This window comes from Microplitis demolitor, chromosome 5, assembly GCF_026212275.2.
Source record: "Microplitis demolitor isolate Queensland-Clemson2020A chromosome 5, iyMicDemo2.1a, whole genome shotgun sequence".
Classification (NCBI taxonomy): Eukaryota; Metazoa; Arthropoda; class Insecta; order Hymenoptera; family Braconidae; genus Microplitis; species Microplitis demolitor.
In genome coordinates, this window is record NC_068549.1 from 6,276,461 (window position 1) to 6,287,025 (window position 10,565).

Below are 10,565 nucleotides of genomic sequence, written 5' to 3' on the forward strand. Positions count from 1 at the left end.
AATAAAACTGGACTAAGCGATTATGCAATACCCATAATATGTCAGATCCGATTATGATGAAAATCTGCTCGCAACCACTACCCCCTGGGGTTGAGGGTAACGGCGCACATTGACTGAATCACAAATAGTGGTGATGACAATGTGTCCTCAATTTAGAGTCAAGACCCTTATGCACTAAATTTTGACGTTCTGTATCTCGGGTACGCTTAGTTTAGTTCAACTGACAAAGCTAAACTGCTCAAGCAAACAAAGCATAAACTTTCGGCTATAGCGGGTATTTTTTGTGGGTTTTCACCGGCAACATTGTACGCAGCACATCAATAAATGTAAACATATATGAATAATATGTGTGGATAAGTATACAGATGAGGCAAACAACTGGTTTTCATCCACTTAATATATATATATAAGTAAAGATCCGCAAAACATCTCTATCTAGTTTCATGAAATCCCGTCGGCAGCTACTCCAATACACGAGAACCGAGTAGGCTGTTAGTCGGCAATATATTTGGTGACAGAGATAGGCGAGAGGTAGGTAGCCAAGAGAACGATATCTTTTGAGATATAAGCTCCAGCATATTCTCGGGCTGGTAATGGAGACAGTAGTGCCGCTAATGCAGTAGCGATGTCGAGCAGTCTCCATGTATCTGAATACTTACCCTCCATCTCATCCACCTCTTGCTTTTTTCCCTACACGGTTTCTTTGCCATTGGTATATTATACACATTTTCGATATCAAATGTATATCGATTCGTTTTATTTTTTAAAACTCTGTTCTTTTGAAACATCGCGAGTAACAGCAGCAGCAGTCGCAATCTTGGTAGTGCCAGTAAATGTGCTCGTGTGCTTTATCCATTTTATCCTTTTATCGTTCCTCGCCTACACAATCTTTCTTATACATTTTTAAAAATGTTTTCGTTTTGTTACGATTGGCGACGTTTGCCACAATGACGACAAACAAGAAATATCAATATAAAATTTTTGTTTATTTGCTTATTTATTTTTGTTTCAGAATGTTTGGCAGCTTGAAACGCTGCGCGCGATGTCAAGCAGCAATACTGTCATCAGAATTAGTGATGAGAGCACGCGAACTTGTGTTCCACGTTCGTTGTTTCTCGTGTGCTATTTGTGCAGTTCCGCTTACAAAAGGCGACACATTCGGTATGAGAAATGGCGTAGTATTGTGCCGTTCAGATTATGAAATGGGCGCTGAGTTGCATCCATCCCAGAGTCCGCCAGTACCAGTTTACCCTCCGGGACCTCATTATCCCGGTCAGTCATTTCCATCACCAGAATTTCTGCACCATCAGCCACATCATCATGGTGTACCGACACATCCTCACCATACGATGCATCCTCAACATCCTCATCAATTAACACACGCCAGTCCAGTGCCACTTCAGCCGTCAACGCCGTCAGGTCCTGAAGTAGGTTCGCCACCAAAAGTACCTTACTTCAATGGGACCGCTCAGGCAGTCGGTGGGGCAGCTGGTGTACCTCCACCAAGACAAAAGGGCCGTCCCAGAAAAAGGAAACCCAAGGATTTGGAAGCTATGACTGCTAGTCTTGGTAAGTCATCTTTTTACCCCTTTGAATTTTTTTTCTTACACCTATATAAATTTTAAATTCACCTCTTGATCTTGTATATTTATACAATAAGCTTCGTGTCTAAGATCTATATACATTCCCGATTAGGAAAAGAACATATATCCATTCGCACGTGTTCTCAATGAATGAGAATAAGGAATAAATAATAACAAAAAAAAAAAAAAAACGTATACATTACACGCGTCATTACCATGCGCCAGACACACATGCGCGGCTGATGCTTTAGACAAAGCAGTTGTGGCTGAAGCAAGTTGTGTTACTTGTAAAAAAAATTAAAAAAAAAAAACAAGTAGGTGTCTTCAGTTCACGCAACTACTACTTGACTGTTGGCTTCGGCAAACTTGACAGTCTGTAAAATAGTGTGTAACTCTTTTCTACTCCTCTATGGGTATGTCTTTTCGATGAATCACTCCTCAGTTCGTGGTACTTGTCTTTTTTTATCGAGTATACCCTTGAATACGTTGAGCCGTTTCCGTCAATTTTCTTAAACTTACAAGCTTCCAATGTCTTGTACCATAAGAAATTCTCAGTCTTTTTTTTTCAGCCACAGTTTTTGCTTATTTTTTTTATTATTGTGATTTAGTGGTAGTTTTTTAATAGGTTCTTGAGGGTTCCTCTTGGATGATTGCGGTCGCGTGGCAATAAAAAAACTACTGAAATTTGCCGCGAGCAATAACTGAAACGAATCCAATGTCATCGTTTTTTTCTAACTATTGGCTAATGAATATATAAATAGGTTCTGTAAACAAGAGATTCAAGTACACAGAAACTCCATAACTTTTTCTTAACTACTGTTAACAATTTTCCTTCAAATCTAAACTTAATTTTATTAAAATTCTTCAAATTTCAATGACAATTATCCTTGAAATTGAAAAAAAAAATTACCAGCGTAATTAATAAAACTTATGAATGATTTTTGGAAATAAAACTTTTTTAAGCTAAGGAATTAAAACGATAACCAGATGCGAGTATTTGCGGGCTAAAAAGTTGAATTACTTTTGTTTTTATCAATGTATTGGGTTACACACAACGAGATAATCTTACGTGAATTCGATTTGTAACAATTTTATTGTATGTATAATACTTTTTAGTTATTTTTGTATGGATTTTTTTGTCATTTGCAAGGTTTTCTTCTCACGAAAAGCAGCATAAGACGAGGCTGCTGTGGATCGGTGCGATTGCAATCGAGTTCTCTTGGTACAAGGCAAAACAACCCGTCGAGAGACACTAACATTTTACACGATACGATGAGGTTAAAACGTACGTACCAACAGAGTCCTCGTCGAGTTTTTCAAGGTCGAACTGCTCTGAATTCAACATTTACTATCTATCTTTGTTTTTCCTTCTCTTATTCTTTCTTCAACACTTTGTATATATTTTTATTTTTATTTGTCTTTTTGATTCTTTCACAGCCTCGAGCAATGGTGATTTACGGGAAGCGTAGGCGTTCGGCGTTTGCCACCGAACCTTGATAAAATTTGTCCGGTCGACATAAATTCACGAGTACGACCATCTCAGTTCGTTATTTTTCGTTCTGTTTTTTCACTCTTATACCATCTCTTTTATACTTTTTTAATTTCTTCTCTCATTCCCATTCATACACACACACAAATACACACACATGTGCGCGTATTTATATCACACAAACTAAAACGTCGTTACGTGTGGGTTGGTCGGCTTGAAATACTCGAAAAAGTTAAATCTAAAAACCTGTTTCCAAGTATTTACCGTGGGAAACAATAGATTTTCTAATCTTTAAATTAATTTTCTCATACAAATCGTTCCTAGACAGGTCCATCAGCAGCTCAACCAGCTCTAGTCCTTTTGGGTCGTTATATTTCGTTATCTCTTACACGCAAGTCGAATGTCAATCGTGACCCGATTTGGTAACATAACCATCGCGAGAAATCCTTATTTTTTATTACCAAACTGCTTCAACTTTATAGAAACATTATATACAGTCACTTTAACTAACCGACCAACTGACCATTCAACCAAAAAAAAAAAAAAAACTATCTAATTAAAAATAAAAAATGTATTCAATACAAAAATAGACTCGGTAGATCTATCAGTAGCCAATAATGTTGTACGTTTGTATTTTATGTCTATGTTTATGGATACAATGATTAGATTCACTTGGGATTAAGTTATCTTGTCTAATGTCTGCAAATAAAACGATCCGAGTGAGCATGATAAAAAAATAAATAAGAAGTAAAAGAAATTAATAAAATCTCGAGATTGAGAAAAAAGAAAAGAGAAGGAGATAGATAGATAGATCAGGATAAAGCAGTTGTACATAAGAAGTACACATTGCACTATCTCTATAGAGTCCAGAGACTACTCTCTAGTGGTGTTTGATGCGTATCACGGCTCATTAGCTCCCCGAGTGCAAAGCAGAGAAAAGTGATAGCACATACACATACACCAAGTGAAAAAGTATGCACGAGCTTAGTATACACAACCAATTACAACTTTGTTGTGGATACTTTGTATGACCATGCAATACACCCAACATGCAAGATGGCTAATGTCCATTAACATTATCAATTATCTATTGATTATTGGTCAATTATCAATATTGCATGTTGATATTTTTATTGTTTTGTTTCTGTATAAAAATTTATATTTATCTATTATTATGGTTGGATAATAATGGCAGGTTTGTTGTTTATTAAATTGCAGATCTTAATTCGGAGTACATCGACATGCCGTTTGGACGCGGCCCTGGTACGCCGGGTATGCCTGGCTCAAACAGTCGAACCAAACGCATGAGAACGAGCTTTAAACATCATCAGCTGAGAACGATGAAGAGTTATTTTGCCATCAATCACAATCCAGACGCTAAAGATCTTAAGCAGCTTTCGCAGAAGACCGGATTGCCAAAGAGGGTACTACAGGTGAGTTTTGCTCTATTTCAACTCTCAGATTTACTATTGCCACTATACATGCACTATATATATATATAGTAATGTAATTGGCTTACTGCCAATCAAATTAGAATTCAACAAGTCCTAAATCAGTCTTGACTTCACCAAACGCCTGAGTAATTATTCTATAAAAGTTATAGTCCCTCTGCTTATAAGCTGTAGTTTCATAGACTCAGACTCAAAACACGATAAAAAGTAAAGTTTTAAACTTAAAAAAAATTAGTGGTTTTAAATTTGGCTGGGCATGTCAATGATGAAAATTGTTGATGCGTAGCACGAAGATTAATCGTCCATATTTTATCACGGATATTTTTGTATACAGTTTAAAAATTTTTTTTTGCTAAAGTACATAGTTAGTTACATATTTTTTTTCCACTCGTGTTTGAGTTATGTACGACGCCCTATAAAAATATTCACGGGACGCGAGACGGTGCTCTTAAGTATGTATATATGTATGCTGGTCTCCCAATTAGTGCGTCCCGGTCCACGTGAACGGCTGTGCTTTCGTGATATTTCCGTCGACGCTGTTGCTTTTCTTCGTTATCCATGTTCTTCCTCTTCTTATTCTGCTTAAAGTTCTTACACTTTTTCTTATTATTCATCTTTTCCCAGAGCTTATAGAACAGGCTTATTCAACCTGGACCGGCGACACTACGGCAAAATAGTTTAACTAAAATCGTCGTCTACCCTCTTTAGTCCTCGTTAAAACGATCCACTCGTTTCTGTAACTGTTACCACATTTTTATTATGACCCATGTTGAATTCATAGATTACAAAATTTATGATACATATACAGCCGTACTTATGTGTATTTATAGTTGTATTATGGAAAAGAAATTTTTTTGATTTTATTGGTAGCATTTAATCTCAAATTAACTTTCAAAAATATCTGCTGTATTCTACTTTTAAAATCATGAATTTTTTATTAAAAGAAAAAAAAACCGGCAGTAATTTTTTTTACTGAAAAAAGTCAAATGTTTTTGAAAAAATTTTGAATACAGTTTGGAACTCCAAAATTTTTGACTGTATTTAATTTTAATTATTACACATATGATTTTAATCTTTTAATTAATCACTTAAAAAAAAAAATTTGTTTTTATTTCCCAAACGAGTGGGAATATATTTCACTGATCTTCAATGTAGATCACTTCGGCGGCCCAATTTAAAAATTCAGAGTGACAAATTTTTCAAAATTGACATTTTGGTATTTTCAGTTCCAGTCAAGTATTGTGAACATGCTTCAATACATTTTTCAAAAATTTTATTTTTGTCAGTTACTGTGTTTTGAAATTGAACAGCCGACTTTTAGAAACTACAAAAATATTTTGATTGATACAACATTGGTTATAAGGTATAAGCTGATAAAAAAAAAACGAAAATTTTCTAAAATATCTAATTTTACTTCTTAAATCCTCGTTCTCAATAGAAAACCGCCTAGTTCTTCAGTATAAATTCTATAAATTATACAGGAGAGCTAAAAACAGTAAAGATGTTATTTTTTCAATTTAAAAAATATTTGAATATGCAGATATGTTTGTTAGAGACATAATTTCTTTTATTACATGGAAAGAAAAAAATTGAAGTATGCACTACCTCAGCATAATACGATCTATTGGTATAACAAAGTAATTTTTACTATTGAGACGCAATAATTACAATTTGAACATAGTAGATACTACAATATTTTTTTCTGCGTATAACGCGCATGGAAAATATATTTTTTATTTTAATTTTTGAAAGCATGTTTTGTATTTTGTCGAAATTAGGCTGTTTTCATGTATCTATTTTTATAACTTGAAAATTTGAAAAAAAGAATCTGTATTACCTACACGAATTGCAAAAAAGTAATTTTCTAACAACTGTAGAGTCAGGAGTTTTTCTATTGAGAACGACGATATATTATCTTTATTCAACTTTATATCATGAACATAAAAAAAACTCATTATAATGACACCAGCGTTGAAATAATTGAAATCATTGAAGCGTAATCAGTTACGACATTGAGTGCAACATTAACAGCATAAAAAACACTTGGTTATTTTTCTCATTCTCTTCATCTCGAGTTTATATATAAAAAATATAAATATATACATTATCATCCCTTCCTTTATTATAATAAAAAAAAGATCTATCTCTGACAATATCAAGTAGAAACACAAGTACACAGTTGGCATAAAATTGAGAGTTAGGAAAAGACATATCCAGCCATACTGGAATAAAAAGTAAAAGAGTTTGTTTCGAGGACGAGAATAATAATAACAATGGGGAGGTAAAGGGAGAGCTATTGTATTTGGCGGAGAGAACGACGACGACGACGACGACTACGACCACTGCTACTACGAGTACAATTCTAAGGGGTCTTGCTTGAAAGTGTGTACGCCATCTTGGTTGATATTGATCGCGAGACGCGCGAATACTCGCTCTCAACTCGCCTCTCTACCGCCTGCTGTGTTCAGCTTTCCTTCCCTTGTTGGCTCGTCCTTTCGTTCGTATAACTCTGATAGGATTCTCTTGGGAGTTTACGGGGGTGGAGACTTACGAAAATGGCGGATTCATCCCTATGTCTTAGTCTTAGCTTGTTATTTTTTATTATTATCATTACGTAGACATCATCATCCAGTGTCTTATTGTTAAATTTTTTTTTTCTTCATCTTATTTTTGCTGTATATAAATAATATATATTTAATTTATTGTAGATTTTATGGTATAAATATATTTTACTGTGGTCTATTCTGATACTCAATGAGATCACATGCCGGATGTTTGATAGTATTTATCACCATTTATGGTTTATATATATATATATATATATATATATATATATATATATATATGTCCCTGCAGTAGTGACGCCGCGCAATCAGTCTGTGTTTTGCTATACGAAGGTCAGATCTCGAGTCTTGTGTGTCGCTGAATCTTGGGTTATATGTCTCTTTATCGTATGTACATATGTATATATAATATCCATATATATGTGTATATGTGTGTCTGTTTGTACGGGTCGTCAATCTTAGAGCGATTGCAAGACTTGAATTAATTGGATCAGGTAGCTAACAGCGGATAAAGAACGAGTGAAAATCAACGCGACTTAAAAGTCTATAAAATGCCGCTGCAACACTTCTAACCTCTTCTTTTATAATTATTTACAATTTGTATTTAATCACACCTTACGTATTTACTTTCTTTTTTTATATTGACAAATCGATTCAATTAATTAGATATGGTGATTTATTGTAATATATTTTTATTTTTGTTTTGGTTAAATCTAATTCCGTTTACAGGCTCAATATATTGTAAAAAAATTTCGGAGTAAATACGGAGTTAATGACAGTGTATTTATTTTATCTCCTCGGAGTGAAATTTACTCTGAAGAGGAGTTTATTTTAAAATTAAAACTCCGAATCGGAGTGAATGCAGGTTGAAATAAAATCCAAATTACTCCGAAATTACTCCGCTGGAAAAAAATTCCCTATTTACTCCACATAAGAAGTTAATTTTTTTTTAACTCTAGAACTCCATAAATAAAATCCGAATTCACTCCTAACTTTTTATAGCGTAGCAAAGATAAAACTACTAAAGATAATTTTTTTTTTAAATTTCAAAATTTTTTATTGATCCAAAAATTATTTTTCGTAACTTCCAGACAATTTTCTAAAGGAATTGAAAATTAATTGGCGATTAAAATTTTCTAATTTATTTCATCTGAATTTATAAATTTAGAAAAAAAAGCGGGAAGCAAAAAAATGAATTTTATAGGAAATTTATATGGGTCATATTGACGGTTTTTTTTTACTCACAGTTAAATTAACAAAATTATCAAAATCTACTAATTCAAATAATTACAATAAAATCTAATCAACATTTTTTTTATTTTTTGTATAATTTCAGGTGTGGTTCCAGAATGCGCGAGCAAAATGGCGACGCATGGTACTAAAACAAGAAGGGAAATCCGACAAATGTGGTAGCGTTGACGGGAATTCACTGAACGATCTTGAGCTGTATGGAAACAGTGCCGGAAGCGGTGGGCCTCCAATGAGTCCTCCCTTTATGCTCGGTGGACCTCACAGTCCTGCTTCACTCGGTTCGCTCGATTGTGCGTGATTATATAATCATTTAACTTATAATTGATCCCCCTAATTTATTCCCATGGCTCAGAAAAATAAATTAACTTATAAAATTTTGACGTCAAAATTCTAAAATGATGACAAGTGTGAATATTATCGTCGAGTCAATGGGACGGTTGTAAAAATAAAAAAAGAACAAATAATGAAATTATAAATGCATTATTAACTTACTCATGTATAATTAATGCACATGTAGTTATATATTGTTTATATATATATATTGAAAAAAGAAATAAATAAATAAATAATAATAATATTAAAAAAAATATAAATAGCGACTTATCGCTCTGTATTATAGTTAGCGAAAAAAAAAAAAAAAAGAAATGAATAATAATTAAGCAAATAAGAGTAATTATACATGTATTTATTGTAGACAAAAAAATATATATAGAGACGAAACAAAAATTGTTGTCGATTTCTAAACAACTAAAAACAATATTCCGGATGATATTGAACTCTTTGAAAATAATAATAGACTAAAAAAATTAAGCAACGAAAATATAATCAATTGGAGAATAAAATTTAAATTAAACTCTGAATGATTTATTTTTAATTATAAGAATATGATAATTAAAAAATTGTACAAGACAAGAATTAATATTTATTATTTTTAAGATTTATCGAGTCAGTTAAATTAATTTTAATAATTAATCTATCAATGGTATTTCTTTGTAAATAAATTTAAATTTAAATATTATTTTTAAAATAATTGATAAATAACTTAAGAAAAATTTTTCTTATTTAATAAGTTACACGTACACCTACACTTAACACAATATCAATTAAAAACACAAAATACAAAATAATACAATGAAACTGAGCTATAGTATCGTAGGGATGTATTGCATTAGGTTGCGGTCGTTAATAGCAGAATAAGTAATAATTATTTAATTACTTATTACTACTAGTAATTCTGCATAAGTACGGATCCATATATTTTTTGGTGGAATTTTTATCAAAACCGTTATTTATTATTTTTATTACACTAAAAAAATTGGGGAGTGAACGCATATTAAACCCGGGGTAAATACGGAGCAGATGACTGTGTATCTATTCAATCCCTTAGAGTTGAATTCGCTCTAAAGGAGAGTTTATTTTGATATTAAAATTCTGAATTGAGGTGGAAAAATAAACCCCCAATTTACTCCAAATGCCGAGTGATTTTTTTTTTAACTCCGTATCTGTAAGTGACGGAAGAAATTCGAATTTAAATAAAATCCGTAATCACTTCGATTTCACTCCCAATTTTTTTTTTGTGCAATTTTTTGTAAGATAGAATAATTAAAAAAATAAAGAAATAAGATCTGAGTTAAAATATTTGTTATTTCAAAAATAATCGATGTCACATGTAAAGTCTATAGCTACTAAATAATGTCATAATTTTTCTTTTTTTTTCACTCCAGTTTCCATTAATTTCAAGAAAAAAAAATATTTGAAAGACTGAAAAAAAAATTATCGAAATAATTAATTTTAATTAAGATCATGATTCAGGCACGGAGTAAAATGATTTGGAAAAAAGATGATATTTGAATTTTAGTCCGACTTAGAAATAAATAGAGCCGTACTTATGCATAATTACTTTACTATTTGCTCCTATAATAATTATAGCCTTTATTTAATAAATTGGACAGACAATTGCATTATTATTTTACAAGATGATGAATTTTTTTCATTGAATATATTTTGACAATACTCATGAATTTAATTGTTATTGTTTATTATTTATCAAAACTCCATACCCTTCATATCTCCTTCTTTTTACATAATAAATAAAATAAGTTTGATTGATAAATAATTTATTTATATTATTTAGACCATAAAAAAGAGGTTTATAAAAAGGCAAATACATAAAATCAAGATTGGATAGATTTCTTCCCAAAGAATAAATCAAGTGATTTTATTTGTG

General features: G+C 32.1%; 1 protein-coding gene across 2 annotated transcripts in view; it reads left to right on the top strand.

Annotated features, from left to right (window-relative positions):
- The window catches only part of LOC103574471 (protein apterous), a 31,144-nt gene extending 20,791 nt beyond the window's left edge, over nucleotides 1-10,353 (top strand). For both annotated transcript variants that reach the window (XM_008553924.2, XM_008553925.2), the window contains exons 4-6: nucleotides 1,013-1,569; nucleotides 4,291-4,505; nucleotides 8,424-10,353. In XM_008553924.2, the coding sequence (XP_008552146.1) occupies nucleotides 1,013-1,569; nucleotides 4,291-4,505; nucleotides 8,424-8,636 (985 nt within the window). In that variant the 3' untranslated portion in view covers nucleotides 8,637-10,353. The remainder of the gene's footprint in view (nucleotides 1-1,012; nucleotides 1,570-4,290; nucleotides 4,506-8,423) is intronic.
- The last annotated feature ends 212 nt before the right edge of the window (nucleotides 10,354-10,565 follow it).